Source organism: Neophocaena asiaeorientalis, unplaced genomic scaffold (assembly GCF_003031525.2).
Source record: "Neophocaena asiaeorientalis asiaeorientalis breed wild unplaced genomic scaffold, Neophocaena_asiaeorientalis_V1.1 scaffold57, whole genome shotgun sequence".
In the NCBI taxonomy this organism is placed as follows: Eukaryota; Metazoa; Chordata; class Mammalia; order Artiodactyla; family Phocoenidae; genus Neophocaena; species Neophocaena asiaeorientalis.
In genome coordinates, this window is record NW_020172731.1 from 6,099,178 (window position 1) to 6,118,061 (window position 18,884).

At 37.6% G+C, this 18,884-nt stretch overlaps 1 protein-coding gene across 2 annotated transcripts in view; it reads left to right on the forward strand.

Annotated features, from left to right (window-relative positions):
• ITGA1 (integrin subunit alpha 1) overlaps window positions 1–18,884 on the forward strand; it is a 164,480-nt gene that overhangs the window by 62,428 nt on the left and 83,168 nt on the right. For both annotated transcript variants that reach the window (XM_024740319.1, XM_024740318.1), the window contains exons 3-6: window positions 6,683–6,795; window positions 9,385–9,473; window positions 9,590–9,701; window positions 10,313–10,440. In XM_024740319.1, coding sequence (XP_024596087.1) covers window positions 6,683–6,795; window positions 9,385–9,473; window positions 9,590–9,701; window positions 10,313–10,440 — 442 coding nt within the window. The remainder of the gene's footprint in view (window positions 1–6,682; window positions 6,796–9,384; window positions 9,474–9,589; window positions 9,702–10,312; window positions 10,441–18,884) is intronic.

Genomic DNA, 18,884 nt, shown 5'->3' on the forward strand with positions numbered 1-18,884 from the left:
GCTCCGCGGCATGTGGTATCTCCCCAGACCGGGGCACGAACCCGTGTCCCCTGCATCGGCAGGCGGACTCTCAACCTCTGCGCCACCAGGGAAGCCCCGTTGCTGTTGTTGTTGTTTTTTTAAAGTGACTCCCCTAGGGAAATATAACTACTTGGGGCCAGAGCAGAAAATAGGGCTCAAGTCTCTCCACTCCCAGTCTAGGACTGTTGTCCTTATTAGAACTATATTAAAAAGTAACTGTTGATAATAACTGTATCTGGCATATAATACTTTACATTTTAATATGTGTGTGAGAGTTTGTGAGCGTTTGAATGTATATATGGGTATCAGATACTTTGATTCCATTCTGACATTCCATATTTACAATGATTTTATGGAAAAGGTGTGAAAAATCAGGGAAACAAAAACAGTGTGGTCAATTGAATTTAAAAGTAAATAAACTACAAAAATCTAAATGTCCAAATCTTTAAGGATGGCATGGTAGCAACATACCATTCTAAAGAGATCCAGGCACTGGTCATGCAAAATAAATTTTAGTAATATGTTTGGATATTCTGTGTTTATAAAATCAGGATGCAGACTTACTTTAAGAAATGGACTATGAAGTAATTGATATATTTGGGAGAACATGAATTTTGTTATTTAATTTTCTCCAGAGGTGGGAATCTGGAGAATTTTTTTTAAATTAAAAAAAAAAATTTTTTTTTTTTAAATCATCCTGACCCATCTTACATCTTGCTGAAGTATTCGTAAAGGAGTACTTGTTGACCCATAACAAGTGCAGTCTGTGTATTTGAAAAGCATTAGTTTAAATCTTTGGAAAGAATAAACAGTTAACAGAAAAGGCGGCCTATGCCCCCCTTTATGTTTCAGAAGTTTCCTGTGGAGTACAACCTACTTTATATCTTTGGCTCGGAAGCCACATGTTTTTTCAGTAGCAGAACACATTATACTTCTGATTAAATTCAGCTGTTGTTCATCATGATTAGCATGAGCTGGAGCATCCAAGTAACTGCAACGTGGTTCAGAAGAGTCACAAAGAATACAATTGGTTTAATAATTTTGCTTTGGAGAGAAGAAACTCAAATGTGCTCAGCATTGAGCAGCCTTCCAGGGTTAGTTGTTATCACCAGTACAGCAGGGCTCTGCCAGATGGGAAAAAAATGAGATGCTGGTGTGGGACTTTCCACTCTTTGTTGTTCTTTGCTTCCTTCCTTCCAGCATGTGCACCCAACCCTCTGAGTGCTATCTAAGCATCCATTCTTAGGGGCTTCGGTGACTTCAGTGGGCCTGTCTTTTCAAAATAGATTCTCGTGATGCAAATACTTCCCTAGCCAATCCCCAACCCAATATATATCAAAATGTACTGGCTTCATGCCTTTACCCTAGAGGACCCTGCTTTGTGCCAGGTAAGGTTTACTAGTGGGCTCGAGTGACTGATGCCCTGTTTCCAATGTATGTGTGTTTTAAATAAAGCCTATTCAAGCTTGGGGTGAAAAGACTTTTTAAAAGTTTTATCAAATTTTCTCTCACATATTTTAATATAAAGTTTATTTTAAATTGCTTATAACATCTTTTGAAGTTGAAATTTCCTCTTTGCCAAATGTCAGTTCTTTGGTTCATCTCATTTCTACCCCTCTACCTTTCATGACTGAAAAGCACAACAGCTCATAGGGCCACTGTATAACTTCATTCTCTAAGATGACCAAACACTTACTCTGTTGTTTTTTTGTTTTTTAATGCCTGGCAGGAGGTACTTGGCACTCTGATATAGACTTTGGCTTGGAGACCGGGAAAGAGTTAGGTGAAAAGAAATAATGTAAATATGAGACAACAATCTCCAGGAAACTATCTTTTACAGAAGAAAAACATATAAATATGAAACAGAGCAGTCAGAGGCCAGCTACCCTTCAAATTAATATAATAGCAGTCATATTGACAAAAATAACTATTATGAATAGGAAGCATTTCTCAGTTTATTAAATTTTATTATATTTGGAGCTTTTTCATGGAGAAGAAGTGTTTCTCTCACTTTGATGATCTTTGAGTTCATCAGGTGTTTCTCTAGTGATCAATAATGAGACCCAGAACATTCTTTAATCCTCAATCTGCATACAAATCATTGCAATAATATCATATAAAAAGCAGAAATTTAATATAAATAAAATTTAACGAGTTAAAGCAAACTTGCATTAAAGTTTAAAGTAACAATATCCATCGTTCATGAAACAATGTGCTTTGGGTCTTCACCTTGACCCTGTGTGTTTGAGTGAATATGACTGTTATCCTCATTTTCTAGACAGGAAACTGAGACTCAGAGAATGAATTGCCAAAGGTTTAACACAGCGAGTGTGACAGGGCCAGGATGTGGAACCCCAGCCTTATGCCTTCAGCCAGTTTGCTCCTATAACAGCAAGGATTCTCTACAACCTTGACCTGTGGAAATGCCTGCTGTGTCACCCAAAGGCATATATGGTATTCTGCTTAAGCAAAATATCCAGCCTCTAAAGTGAAAAAAAAAAAGACTTCACAATTAGGACCTCTTAGCTGGTCACATGAATGACCAGGTATTCCTTATTCAGATTCTTAGAGCATTTGATGCAGTCATAATTTATTCATTCAATAAATATTTATCGAATGCTGATTTTTATATCTGGCTCTGTTATAGTCACTCAGGATATATGAGTGAATGAATAGGTGAAAATTCCTGCTGTTGTGGAGTTTATATTCTATTGGGGATGGACAAACAAAAAACAAATAATAAACTTAAACAGGTAGGTTATATGTCAGAATGTAATAAGTGCTGTGAGAAGAAATAGAGCAAGATAGTGGGGCTTGAGAATACTGAAGATTCCTAAAATTCCATAAACTCTATGCTGATATTCTTCTAGGATCTTGTCATTTTTATGCAGCTTGGGAAAAGTGAGGCTTTCTTAGGATTAAGGGGTGGGATATATTCCAGAGTTGCATGTTTGATGTCAGAAATACACAAATTTGTTTTATATCCTACGTCCTGTGTCCTGCTTACCCATTCTTTATCACTGATCCCAACTCTCAAACTCCCTGTCTCAGTCCTAGCCTACTACACTCTACCGTTTTCTGAGCTCTCACACCCCAGGCTTTACTTATCCAGAATATACAATAGGCCATGGCTCCAGTTGCTATATCAGGTTATTTCCAATTATCATCATACTCTAGAGGTTTCTATTGGCCTAGAGTTCAAATATAAATTCCAGAACCTTTCCTTCAAAGTCTACTGCTTGCCAGTCTCAACCTTCCTACTCCAGGTTATACAGAAGCTTTATGCTGTGTTCCAGTCACCCATACTTCCTCATTACCTTCCATTTTCAGCCCTCATGCTCCTGTTTCCACATTTTTGCCTGGGATATCTGTGATCTCTCTTCTCTCCTGCCTTATAACCTAATAACTTTATTATTAACATACTGTTCAGAACTCACTTTTTTATAGATTGTTCTAGATTTTCCCCAGTTAATGGTTCATGTTTTCCAGCTAATTAGTACTCCTCCATACACTTATAATTTGTTCTATTCAGACGATGGACTCTTAGAATTGGAAGGGTCTTTGGAGGCCTGGAGTTTGTGGCATGTGGGCTCCAGTTAGGTGCACAAGCTCAGTAGCTGCAGTGCGCGGGCTTAGTTGCCCCACGGCATGTAGGATCTTAGTTCCCCGACCAGGGATCGAACCTGTGTCCCCTGCATTGGAAGGTGGATTCTTTACCAGTGGACCACCAGGAAGTCCACTGGTAAAGAATAGTTCCCAACTCTCCCCTCCATACAGTAAATCCAAAGTTCTTAAAGTGCACTGTAAGAACATATGTGATCTGGACCCTACTTACCTTGCCAGACTCAAGCTCCACTCCAGCCACCCTGAGTTACTTGAACTTACTGAAAGAGCCATGTGCATCCCTTCTTGCTTCTAAGACTTTGCTGAAACTGCACCAAGTTCAGAACTATTCAATATGGTAATAGTACATTTATATTTTTGCTTCTCCCCTAAGTTTTAAGCAACCTTAAAAATTGTGTTTTATCCATTTTATATTCCCAGTGCCTGGCATTAATGCTGAGCATGTAGGATTTTCTTAACAAACATTAATCAATCTGTCTAGTCTCAACTTAAATACTTTCATAACATATCTACTACTTTTCTCCAAACTGTTTTAACTATAAAGCTTGTTTAATCAATCACATTACAAAAGGTTTTGAAAAATTGGGGAAGAAAACCTTAAAGCCTAACCATAATTTCCTTAATAGAATTTGTTTTTTGGTGTACTCCCTTTTAATCTATGTTCTACATAGAGTTGTCCACCATCTGAAAATATGTATATAATAATAAAAAGAACCAACACTTAGATAGCACATGTTATAAGCCAAATACTGTACTAAGCATTCTATATACATTAGCTCATTTAATGTTCATGATGATCGTGTCAGGTAGCTACTCTTATTATTTCCATTTTACAGATGAAGGAACTAAAGCACAGAGGATAACTGGCTTGTCCTAAACCATACAGCTAAGTAAAGGGTAAAACCATGATTTGAACTCATGAAGTCTGGCACCAAAGTCCATGCTATATTTTATGGAGAGGATTAAATTACTTAGGACATGGAAAACACTTAAAACAGTGTTCTGCACATGGTATAAATTCAATAAATGCTGGCTGTTTTTATCATTGCTGTTATAATAAGTACATTGAATATAATTTGGTATCTTTCACTTCAAATTGTCATAGGTTTTCAACAAATTAGGTAGGTTTTTACTTTAAATTAGGTCATAACTAATTTTTTATCCTACCATGCAGTCTTATTAACTATTTTTTTATGACTGCACAATATTCTATGGAATGAACCTACAATAATTAATTAGTCTTGCTGTTGATCACACTTCTTTTAAACTTTCATGATTATATATACCACTATAAGCATTATATCTTTATGCATTAAGCTTGTTTCCTTTAATTTAGGTCTTTTTTTTAGGATAGATTCCCAGAAGAATTATGCGTTAAGGGGTTTGAACATTTTTATGGTTATTTATGTATATCAGAAATGGCTTTGCAAAGGCATTATATCACAACTATGTTTTAGGCAGTCTGTTCAACAATTCAGTATTTGCAATTGTTGTAAAACTTACTTCCATAATACTAGCTTTGTCCAAAGGACTTACACAAAATAAATCCCATCCCTTTTCAATATGACAAACTTTCAAATTTTGAAAATTTTTAAAAGGAATGCCCAATCCACCTGCACTCCTTCACAACCTTTCAACTCTCCTTCAGACATTTTTTTCTCCATGCTAAACGTCCTCAACTTTCCCTCAAGCATCTCTGGTCTGACAAAATTACCAGAATCTTAACTATCTGAGTCATAGTCTCCTAAATACATTCCATTGTGCCTATGTCCCTCTTCATTTGGAGATTCCAGACATGGCCCGACAGTGCAGAGCACAGAGGGGCTATCACTTTCCTTGACCAGGGCATCTATTTCTAGCAATGATGCCTAAGGTCACATTACCATTACCATTTTTGGCACTAAAATACACGGTTGGCTCATGTTTTCTTGCTGTCAACTAAATCCTCCATGACTTTTTCACACGAACTTCTATTAAGTCAGGTTTCCCACATTCTGTACTGATGTAGATAATAGTACACAGTTAAGTGAAGTTATTTACATAGGTTCTTATTAAACTTTACTAGTTAAAGTTTCTTGTTCCAGAACGTTGACATTTCTGAATGCCCAAATTGGTATTTTGATTTACTTGATGAGTACCTTTATGCTTTCTGTGTCTTCACTTAAGTCATTAACAAAGATATAGGCTAAGTCAATCCCAAGTGCAGTCTTATGGTATATAATTAGAGTCCTTTGGTTGCTAGTAATGTGTCTTTGGTTTTTTTTAATTTAATTTAATTTATTTTTTTATACAGCATGTTCTTATTAGTTATCCATTTTATACATATTAGTAATCAGTGTGTTTGGATATAGCTGTTTAGCCAGCAATGAATCAGCAGCTGTGGATCCCAACAAGTACCTTAACATTCAACCACATTCACCCATCCTGTTCCTGAAGATATCATAGGAAACCTTGTTAAATGGCTTGCTAGGACTAAAATAAATCATGATTACATTTTTTCCATTAATTATTATGAGTGATTTCATACTTCTGTCTAAAAAAAAAATAAGTGATTTTAAACCTCAGTCCCATAACTATCCTTATTTTAAGTGCCTACAAACTAGTATATACTAACATTAAACCTTATGATATAATGTTTATATTTCCTGACCTCTCTATGACATTATCAATTCCTCGTGGGAAAAAGTCATTTATACTTCCATGTGTGTTTTGTAAATTAACACAGCAGCAGGCTTAAACAATAATTATGATTTCAGCCCCCAAATAAAAAAAAATGTGTTAAAGTAACATATAATACAAGAAAATAAAATATTCTCAAGTCTCTCTCCTATATATTTTACTGTTTTTTAATTTAAATCAATCTGCAATTTGAAGAAGACTCTGCTTATTTTAGATAACATTAAGTTACTAACTGAGGATGGCTATCTAATTATGTCTATGGGAACAACTGTCAATCGTCTTAGAACTAGTCATACAGTAACAAAAATAAAATGTTTCTCATTATTCAAAAATGTTAATTGAGTTATTTAATTTCCAGGGTGCTTGTTGGTTCTCCTTTAGTTGGACAACCCAAGAACAGAACTGGAGATGTCTATAAGTGTCCAGTTGGGAGAGGTGAATCATTACCTTGCATAAAGTTGGATCTTCCAGGTATGTAAAGTCAAAATATTAAAGTCTGGGGCTTCCCTGGTAGCGCAGTGGTTGAGAGTCCGCCTGCCGATGCAAGGGACACGGGTTTGTGCCCCGGTCCGGGAAGATCCCACATGACGTGGAGCGGCTGGGCCCGTGAGCCATGGCCGCTGAGCCTGCGCGTCTGGAGCCTGTGCTCCGCAACGGGAGAGGCCGCGGCAGCGAGAGGCTCGCGTACCGCAAAAAAAAAAAAAAAAAAAAATTCTCATCCTAAATTATGCCCAGCATTCTCACTGAAAGTGACCAACTCAGGAAAAGATTAGAAGGAATCTATAAACATTCTTCCATTTTTATTATTCAGATTTACATAAAATGGCATTTTGATGCCTTCTGCCCTTCATTTGCTTTAGAAATTCATCATAGAATATCTATAGATATAGAAGGTCTTACTAGTTTTGTAACTTGTAACCACCTCCATTGTTCAGAATCCTTTGTGAAACCAGTGGTAACATAAAAAGAACTCCTCTAAATAAACCTATCCATCCCATTTCCTCCGCAAAATTTAACTTAGTGTTTGTTTTTTTTTAAAGAAAATAACATGAGAAATAGAAATTTAAATTTTAAAAAGAGAATTGCAAAAGGTAAATTTATATTGAAATGTATGTCTTTGATAGAAGTATCAGCATAGTTAGAACAGGACTAGAAAATTCCTACTAGAACTATCCAGGAATTGGAAACCTGTCAGTGTTCTGTGCAATATTAAGTACCATGGAAATGACTCATCCTCTTCAGGTTTATTTAAGATATTGTATTTTTCAGTTCTCCTTTTTTTCAATTTCCTACTTGTTTATTATGAGCATTTTTTCTTTACATTCAAGAGCATAGCTACTTTAATATGTCTTGCCTGATAATTCCAACATCTGTAATATCTCAACATCGCTTTCCATTTATTACCTTTCAAATATACCTTCCAAATATACCTTCCAAATATACCTTAGGTCATATTTTCCTGTTTCTTCTTATGTTTATTAATTTTTTATTGTATCCTGGATTAAACTCTTGAGTTTTAAGTGTGGAGACTCTAGATCTGTTATGTGCCTTTGAAAAGTCTTAACTTTTAGTTTTAGCAGGCAATTTACTTGGCTGAACTCAGTTTCCAAACAACAGCGGGAAGCAGTTAAAATCTCTATTCAATTCTTCTAATTTTTTAGCTGGGCTGTGTGAAGTTTACCCTGCACATGTACAGTTCAGGTCATTCAGATGTTTGGAAAGAATATCTGTATATACTCAAACTCTCCTTTTGTGGCTCTACTTTCCAAGATACCCCCCCTTCACTTGGCACTGCTGTCATTGCCCCATTCTCTGTCCTCTGTTTCTTCTAGACAGGAAGACTGTGAGGTCTATCTGAGGTTTAGCCACTGACTCAGGCCTTCCCTTAGGGGAAAACAAACAAACACAAAAACAGGAAACTCATCCAGTTCTAATCTCTTCTTACAAGTATAGACTCCCTTCCAGTTTCTGCCTGCTCTTGGTTGCTTTCCAGTGCCTTCAGACGGTTGTTTCATACATTTTTTTTCCCTTTTCCTAGAGCTTATAGTTGTTATTTGCAGAAGAGTTGTTCCGATAAGAGCAACTCCTCCATTACTGGAAACTGGAATAGAGTTTTTATATTAGTGTGAAGATGTTGGCTACACTGAGAACAGTACGGAAGTTTCTGCTGTAGTCTCTCATGTCCCAGGAATGCTCATCCTGTGTCAACGGTAGTATAAAAAATTCTAATCTAGATTATTCAAGACCAGTTCCAGATGCTTTTAAAGTAAACCAGATTGGATTCTGGGACAAAGACCAATGCTCAGATTAGGAGGTGATTGTGACCTTTCAGGAATCTCTGCTTCCATTCCATTAAATCTACATGTAATCTTAAGGTAAGAAAAACTTCTAGGGATGAACAGTGAGACAAATCTTTCTTGAACTTGAGTTTTGCCACTTTGAATTATTTTAGCGCTCTGCTAAGCAGGGTTTAGAAGCTTTTGCCTTTCCTGTCCAATCTTTTTTTCTTCTTCTTTTTTATTGTGAGTGAGTGGAACTTCTTTTTGCCAGGTTGGCATGCTTTAGGGCTCAACATTCTTATTTGTTCTGTCAGATGTAGTCCCTTCATTGTGTCTTTACCCAAACTTCCTGACCACTGCTCTAATCTTGCTCCAGTTTTCTTTGTAACCCTCCTGATGTCCCTGTGATGGTGAAACTAATGGTCAAAATCTTGTGTTTGAGTTTTCTTTTCTGGCCTTCTACCCATTTTCCTTCTTCCTGCCAGAAATCATGTTTCATCATTGGTCATATATAACATGTAGATGTAACATGTTGGATGATTGTATAAGTTTACTTTGCATCTACAATATTATGAGACTAAATATTTTATTTATTTCAATTAGCAAAAATATGTGAAAAGCTATCCCATGTTCTCATTGCCCTGATAGTTTACAGTTCAGCAAAAGTATGTGAGACAGTGATCCAGACAAAGTTTCTGAGACAAAAGCCAGAATGTTTTAATGAGAAGACACTTAATTTTACTTTGTTTTCCACCATCATAAATGTTTCTTCTATTTTTAGTTAATACATCAATTCCCAATGTCACAGAAGTAAAGGAGAATATGACATTTGGATCAACTTTAGTCACCAACCCAAATGGAGGGTTTCTGGTAAGAAAAGGAAGAGTCAAGATAGTTAATGAACAAAGAATTATATTACAAATCTTTATAAAATCTGTTATATAATTTTTAATCTTATGACTTTAATTTTTTAAATTTTTTAAAAGGCATGCGGGCCCTTATATGCCTATAGATGTGGACATTTGCATTACACAACGGGAATCTGTTCTGATGTCAGCCCCACATTTCAAGTCGTGAACTCCATTGCCCCTGTACAAGGTACAGATTTTATGCAATGTTTGTGCAGTGTTTGAAAAGAGTAAGCAATGAATGAGACATATATATACACGGGAGCATACCAAAAAGCTTGAAGTATTTTCTCGGCTACCAGCATTACCAATTTAGGTAAATGTTTGCTTTGCCAATATATAACCAAACCTCACTGCTATTTTGGAATTGATATTAGTGTAAATAACCTTTACAGAGTCATGTCTAAACATCAGAGCTAAAGCTGTCACATTGTTTTTATTTAAAGGGTGAGTTTCTTTGAGAAAAGTAACATCATTTGAAATATACACAGAATGAGAACTGTATAGAGAATTCATATTGAGAAAATTTCCAAAGATAACTCAGACAGTGTTAATTAAAATTAAGTAGGTATGGGTTTCACTTGATGTGAATCCCAAAGCAATTGTTACTGAATGCAAAGAGTATTTCTTATCACTCTTCTTCTGATTTAAAAAACTCTTTTTTCTGATTTTAAAAGTAATGTGTCCACTTTGTAGGATATCAGTTCATCTTTTAAAATGAGTTCCTTTTAGCTGCGAAAACATTTCATATACCTCTAAAGATAGACACCAAATTTGCACGATTGAATCTTTTTCTTGCAGAATGCAGCACTCAGCTGGACATAGTCATAGTGCTGGATGGTTCCAACAGTATTTACCCCTGGGAAAGTGTTACAGCTTTTTTAAATGACCTTCTTGAAAGAATGGATATTGGTCCTAAACAGACACAGGTAAGGCTTCATGTTTTGATTTCTGTTGTCCTAAAGATACAAATGCATGGAGTTTTAATGACAAATTCTTCTGAAAATAAATTAATCAATAAAGCTAAAATTTAGGATGAGCTTTGTATTCCATATCCCTGTTCTTATTGCTGCACGTTACTGGCAGGCTGTTTATTTTCTAAGCAGAAAGTATTATGAAAGCTGCATTTTCAATGCTCTGAGAAAATATCCCCTATAGATATCTATAAAATCATAATTTAATTCTTAATTATGAAATAAGCATAGCCACCTTTGGTAATATTAGAGCAGGGTTTCAGAATTTGTAGAAACTATTCTGATATGCCATCATAGTGTCTTTTCTCCTGTTGTACAGATAAATTAGGAATCGGCCACAGGATACTGCTGTAAGTCTATTTTCCCCTATATTTAATAATTTCTTTTCTTAAGTAAAAAGCAAATGCTCCAGGCTTTAGCTGCAGTAAGTTGAATAATTGGGTATTTTTCTCCCCGTGAGTCTCTGTTTCTAAACACATCCCCCTTTATTGCCACTAAATAAAGTGGAACTTCTCACATGGCTCTTTCACTTTAGACAGTGAGTTTCGGTTTAATCAGTCTAACGTTCATTAATATTATATGGCCACATGGCTTAAAATATGGATAAGACGCAATGGATAATAGGAAAATTAAATGTCAAAGTGAGGCCAGTGCCTTGAGGGTAGGAATTAACACTAGAATCAGAGTCAAAAATGGCTGCTGCAGAGTCTGGGGACCTCAGGAGAGCACAGGAGACGACTGGGCTGCACACGCAGTCCAGTGTTCTTTTCTTTTTCTCTGAGAGCTCTACTCTTGGAAGAATTTCTGGGACACTGAAAAAGTTGTATGACTGCATTAATATTTGTCACACCTGCATTAAAATTGGGATATATGGGCTTCCCTGGTGGCGCAGTGGTTGAGAGTCCGCCTGCCGATGCAGGGGACACGGGTTCGTGCCCCGGTCTGGGACGATCCCACATGCCGCGGAGTGGCTGGGCCCGTGAGCCATGGCCGCTGAGCCTGCGCGTCCGGAGCCTGTGCACCGCAACGGGAGAGGCCACAACAGTGAGAGGCCTGTGTACCGCAAAAAAAAAAAAAAAAAAAAATGGGATATAAATAAACACATCTGTATACACATATATGTATGTGTGTGTATACCTATGTATACACACACATACATATATTACATCATGCATATGTACATATACATACATGTATCTGTATATTTATATTTTCTATTTTTATATCTGTGTGTATATATATTTTTATACCTTTATGTTTATTTTAACTATATAACATAATTTTATTTTATAATATATATTTATATAACACATATTTAAAACATATATATTTTATAATATATATATATATATATATATCATACATTTTCCCAAAAGGATGGTAGTTGAAAATTGCAAATTAGAACTCAAACTTCAAAGTGAAATGTCATATGGCTGTATTCCAAGGTTGAATGGATCTCTTTAGAGAGCTAGGTGATGGGTAATTCTGTGTATATCCTAGTGGACAACAGGGAACTTCTTGAAATCAGAGTAAAATTATCATAGGAAATTGTACTTTTCTTATAATCATATCACAAAATGTCAGTTTTCCTCGATGCAAGCTTCTTATCTGCAGTCATCTTCCCAAGTGGATTGCTGGAAGTTTGGAGAGGATATTATCCTTCTTCTTGCCACAGGGCATCAGGTGGCCTGCATCCTTTAGAAGACCACTCAGAATGGTGACCTGCTTCTCCTTTTTGTACATGTTCCACATGGACCCCTTTTTTTCCCTTCTGAGAACTTCTCTCCCTTCTTCCTTTCCTCTCTTCCCTTATCCTTTCTCTCCTTGGTCAATAAGATTTCTAGAGCCATAAAATTATAGCTGGAAGGGGTCTTAGAGGTCATTTAGCCCCAAATCTCAATTGATGGAGGGGACCTGAGAAGCTAAGTGACTTGTGCAGTGTCTCTTGCTTGTTGATGGCAGATTTGAACACACAGCTGTCCAACTGCAGTGCAGCTGTCTTTCCTTTCTGAGACCTCTGCTACTAGAGAAGTTTCAGAGCAGGTGCCATCTGATGTCCCTAAACAGTGGTCTCTAGTCCTTTGTCCCTGTGCCTCCTCGGCCAGCCCCCTGGTTGGAAGCAGTCCAGGACTCTTGGTGCTCTGTTGCCTGCCCTGACATACCTAAATTCAAACTGCTGATCACAGATCTCCCCTCTCTCAACACGTTCCGCACAATGAATTTTCCTCCTTTCCACCTGTTTTATCCACCTCATTTTACCTTCTTATCCAATCCTTTCTTTCCAAAGCTAATGACAGTCTTGGAATATTTTAAAATGTGTATTCTTTTTTAGTCATCTGAATATTTGATTTTACTTTTAAATTTATCTATTACACTATAAAAATTAATGTTTTTGTAGCTATTTGTGGAAATTAGTGCAGCTGTGACATGTTTGAAGTTTCTCCACAGCTTCAGGAAGCAAACCTACAAGGCTGTTTTAGAGGAATAATCACTGTTTCAGTGGAGATCTGTGCCCGTGGCTCAGTTTTGTAAAGAAATAGCTAACAATCAATTGCTTATATACTCAACCCATTCTGCTGCAGTTTGATGTTTCCATCTATGAGAACTATAATTAATTTTACATTTCAGTAGTGAGAGTCCCAATAGAGGAGCTATTCTGTCCAGCACCAGTGGAATTCCAGCCTTCCAGAGTGGGCTTCGTGGAGTTTTATGTCTTTCTGGGAGGAAACAGTGGCTCTATTCAGAGGAATGGGGACGATCCCTGGGGTCTAGATGCTGCCAGTGAATGAGAGGGACACAAACTTACTCTGAGAAGAGTCAGGTCACATTTCCTTGGTTCCATGACCCCATTCCTCAAAGAGGAAGATTTCAGAATGCAGCCCTGTGCACTGAGTCATTTGTAGCATCTGCAGAGGAGCTGCTTAAATTGCTGAGTTTTTATGTCACATTTTGCTTGTGTCATTCATTATGGAGCTTAGCCAGACTCATTCATTCATTTATTCACTTGTTTTTCCTGAGGATTTACTATGTACCAGGCTCTGTGTGAGGGCTTGGATAATTGTGGAGAATAGACAGATGCGGCCACTGCCTTCATGGAGCCTCTGTAAAAAGCAGTGTTTCTCCAGATGTGGCTCGTGGAATTCCTCCTTCTTAATCCCAGAGGTACTTGGACTGTACCCCAGACTTTAAGAATCAGAATCTCTGAGGGTGGGGCTACAGAGCCTGCATTTTAAGTAAGCAACCCACATGATTCTTAAATAGGTTAAATTTGAGGAACAGTGGATTAAATGCATTATTAAATTGATGTGTGTGGTGTGTGTGTCTGTGCTTTGCTGCACCGTCCAGATTACAGGGACCTCAAGACTGAAGCCTTTATATCTCTTTTTATCCTTGTCAGTGGCCAGCCCAGTGCTTTGCTGTGACATAGTGGCCCTTTAATGAGCACCTGTTGAATAAATGTGTGTATCATAATGAATGTATTTTTGTATTTTTCTCTGATAGGTGAATATTTAATGAGATTTTTTCTATAACTGGCATTTTAGTATTCTTTTAAGTATATTATTTATATATTAGGCTTTAGGGTTTATACTTTAGTCATTTCTAATCTTTTTCTATGTTGGTTTAAGTTGTATTAATGACTACTTTCATAAGTAACCCTCTAAACAAAAAGGATTGAGAAGGACATTTACTAAGCCATCACTTTTGCTAAACTGTATTTAATAGTGTTTTATGTACAACACATTTAAATACCCTTTAAATTTGACCTTCCTTCAGTGGAGTCAGACAAGAAATTCCTTCATAGAAATTTGGAAAGATACTTTCACTTCAAAGAAATGCGTACTAAAATGTATGCTTTTCTTTCATGTGGTCTTACAGTAATTCTCTCGAAAAACATAGACAATTTATTTTAACAATCATTTTTTTTCCTGATTTATTGATAACATAGTTTAAATAAGGGTTTTTTTTTGTCTTTTGTTTTTGTTTATTTTCAATTGAGTCACCCAATCCTGCCCTAAGATTGGCAGAATTAACTTCTGGAATTTTTCCTTCCCCTACTTAAACGTAAAAATGAATTTCAAGAGATACTACCCAGAAGAAGATACAAAGATGGAAAGTTACAAGCTAGATACAGGACTCTTTAAACTCCTCTCCCATATCAAGAATATAAAAGCATTAAGAATGAAGTTGACGGATTTGTGAAGTGGATTTCTCTGTAGAAAGAGCCTAGTGAGAAAGGCTTCAGTGAGATCATACAGTGAGATTGGTGTGTGTCTATGAAAGTTGGGACTTGCAATTGATGAGTGTCTGACTGCTGCCTGAAATATCTAAAGGGCAAGATAGCTGTCTGGCTGCTGATGGGCGAGTTAAGGCAGTGGGATTGGCCTCACACCCAGAGTTGTCGGTACAAAGAATGTGTTTCCCATGGATCATTATGGAATCAAGTTAGCTCCTGTCCATAGAATCTCCTGGAAGTAAGTGGCGGCCTCTGCACAGAACAACCGAAGCTATCCCTGATTCCTAGGGACCACAGTAGTGAGATGCATTCACTCAGGCAAGGATGCAGGTGAAGGGAGATCTCCAAAGAGCCCACCAGAAAGATAACACCTGTTAGCACCTACTCCATCTTAGGACAGCACCAGTCAAGTACAAATTTCTGTACCCTGTATTTATCTTCCCTCCCTCCAACGGTGGAGATGTCAGATATTATAGTCAGCAATCTGAGAGAAGAGGGGCAGAGAAACAAAGAAACAGCCCGTCATGCCCTTTCCTCAACTACAGGCTTCTCACCTCCCATAAGCTTTAGTAGGGGGAGGAGAGATTTAACTATAAATCAACTTTGATATTTTGTCTTATTGATTTTGTTTTAGTTTAGGTTGAACCATATGAAATTGTTGCTATTTGATCCTTTTTTGACCTACAAATACAGCACTTTCATGTGGTACAACCTAAATTAAAATATAGAGCTTTTTTTAAACAGACATTTTAAAACTAAAAATAATAAAAGTCATAAGACATTTATCTTTCCATCCAGTGAGAGTAGAAGAATTTCACCCTAAATAAGTTTTAAAGGGATCATGGGCCAAAAAAAAATTTACATTCTAATTATACCTCATGAGTTCTTGTTTGTTATATCGATATTAATTACAATTATTCACTTGATACAAAAAGTAAAGATCAAATATTATGGCCTACTTTCTGCAGTCACAGATTTTTCATTTAGTAATTGCAATTATTGGAAAGGAGTATCAAAGATATGGAATGTTTCTGGAAGTAATTTTCACCTCCACAGCAAAAAAAAAGGAAGGGAGGAAGGGAGGAAGAAAGGAAGGGGGAAGGAAGGAAGGAAGGAAAATAAATTTAAAAACTTTCATTAAAGTTTCCATATGACAATTAGTATACATTAGGAAAATGCAATGCAAGTGACAAAAACATTCACCCTAAATAGTTACTCAAAGTTTCTCCCATGTTTCTGTGTAGTCCCATTAACACTTTTTGCAAACATAGTCAAGGAACTTTTGCAAACCAGTTTTTTACCCAAGACAGAGTAAAGGCTATAAAATTGTTTTGTAAAAAACCACTTATAAAAATAAACCTGAAACATTCTGAGCTTGCCATAAAAGATATGATGGTATAAACATTATGGAGGTCTTATTGATCCTCAACACCTAAACATAACATTGCTTTTAATAGTAAGTGAGAATGATATAAATATGCCATATACAAGTACATTACCCTAAATAAAAGTAGTAAAGTGTGAGGCTTGATATAAAAGTGAAATATACTAATGGAACAATGTCTAGACTGTTCCTTTCAAGAGTTTAGCATAATATTAAACCAGGCAAAATGAAAGAGGGAGATTAATTAAATTTTAGGAATATTATTTATCTTTCTTTTTACGACACATTTTATGGCCATTTCCCTAGGAGCCTAAACTGTGAGGCTCCTCATAGGTTAGGCTAATAGCCTAAACTATTCACTGTTTGGAGGTCTGAGAAGAAACCTGTCTGAGCTGTGCAGCCATATCCTTGTCAGTCAGGCTGTCGTTTCTGAAAGTGATGTTGTGAATGTGGTGAATCTTCTTGCTCACTAGCGTCCCGGTCTCCGTTGTCCTCTACCTCCATTCATCACTCATCTGAGTTATTTTCCCCATATAGAGTCTGGATCATGGAATTTCCCCGAATAAAAATCTCCTATCCTTGCCTGTGGAATAATACCCAAGCTCTCCAGTGACTTATAAGACGTTCGTCACCTAGTGGCTGTCATTCCACTGTCTCCTGCCTCCTTCCCTTCTTGCCCTGTAGCCACTCCTATCCTGGCCTTCCCTGAACACGTTGCTCTATGCTCTCGTGATTCTTTCTGCCCGGAAGGCCCTTCTCCACCCCAGGCCCCACGTGCGAGGTAAACCTCTGAGACTCAGTTCAAGCGTCACTTGCTCTGTCCTTTTCTGTGGTTATTCCCCCCACCCTTCCCAAGAAAAATCCCTTCCCCTCCATATTCCCACAGCATTTACACACCCTTCATCCACTGCTCTCATCACTCAGTGGCATCGCTTTTTGTTTCGTGAGTGCGTCTCTCCTGGTGGAATGTGAATTCCACAATGACAGCGTTGTGCCTTAATCCTTTTATTTATGGAATACAGTTCAGAGTTTCCTGCATTGCCCAGCACATAGGAGGCAAGTCATTTATGTTGGAAAAATGTAATTTCTGGAATTTTTAATTTCTCCTTGTGTTAAAAATCATTATTGTACTGACCACCATCTCTCACTCTGCTTCGTGAAGTCATTGAGCTGGAAGGGACTTGTTTGTGGGGGACACCCCAGATTCCCCTTTACATTGTGTTTCAGGCTTTTCTTTGCAGGTTTTCAACACATCTAGCCCCATTCACCGCTGGTCCTGATTTCTCCCATAGTCTTCCGCATTTTAACATCTTCTAGCCTTACAGTTTTGAGCATGGGTCAATTTCATTGCAGCATCTTCCATCAAGCAAGAGACCAGCTAAAGACATCCTTTTCTTAGGACCTACATCTTTTTTTTTCTAATAAATTTATTATTTATTTTTCGTTGCATTGGGTCTCTGTTACTGCGCAGGGGCTTTCTGTAGTTGTGGTGAGCGGGGGCTACTCTTCATCGCGGTGCGTGGGCTTCTTATTGCTGTGGCTTCTCTTGTTTTGGAGCCCGGGCTCTTGGCGCGCGGGCTTCAGTAGTTGTGGTGCACGGGCTTAGTTGCGCCGCGGCATGTGGGATCTTCCCGGACCAGGGCTCAAACCCATGTCCCCTGCACTGGCAGGGGGATTCTTAACCACTGTGCGACCAGGGAAGCCCAGGACCTACATCTTTTTTTTTCTAATAAATTTATTATTTATTTTTCGTTGCATTGGGTCTCTGTTACTGCGCAGGGGCTTTCTGTAGTTGTGGTGAGCGGGGGCTACTCTTCATCGCGGTGCGTGGGCTTCTTATTGCTGTGGCTTCTCTTGTTTTGGAGCACGGGCTCTAGGCGCGCGGGCTTCAGTAGTTGTGGTGCACGGGCTTAGTTGCTCCGCGGCATGTGGGATCTTCCCGGACCAGGGCTCAAACCCATGTCCCCTGCACTGGCAGGTGGATTCTTAACCACTGTGCCACCAGGGAAGCCCAGGACCTACATCTTTAATTTACCGACTTTATTTGTGTTTCTGAGGAATCATTTCTTCTACCTATGAACCAGTCCTGTTCATCCCTGTCCATAGTGACAAAGGTTAAGCCAGGTTTCAGCTAACACAGCCTTGAATGGTTTGTGTTGACAGTTGATTTGGATTGCAGCCTGTATTACCACCACATTCATACTCTCACTTAATTGCAGTAGAAGCATGCTGTAGGGCAGGGCTTTTGCACCTTACTTTGGTAAAAGGAAATATAAAATGACCAGATGCAAAGTCTGAGCTCTTATCAGATTAAGCAACTGTGTATCCTACAGAAACACAAAAAGCTTTACTGTGCTTCCCTGTCATTACACCCGTAAAGAAGCTATTGATTGGATAATGTTAGTTGTTGAATGAAAACCCAGAAACTTAGCTCATTTGGGGCATTAAAATTTAGGCGCTGGTGTTATAAGTCTAACTTAAGAATACAAGGTAATCATATAATTCTAAATGAGGAAATAATTCCATTCCTTCATGATTCTTTGACTCAGTATACTTAATAGCTATTTTAAGCACTTCTCTTTTTTTTAAAAAACTCCCTTGTCATTCTGTTGTGACTTTAAGTTTTACAAGAAAAAATTAGTGATTTTTGTGATTTCTAACAGCATCATTCCTTCCATATTCCTCACACTCACTTTCCTCCTTGTTCTTTTCTACCCTCAAAAGAGAAAAAGCCATTTGGATAATTAATTCATTTTAATTTAGCAGATATTTATGAAGTAT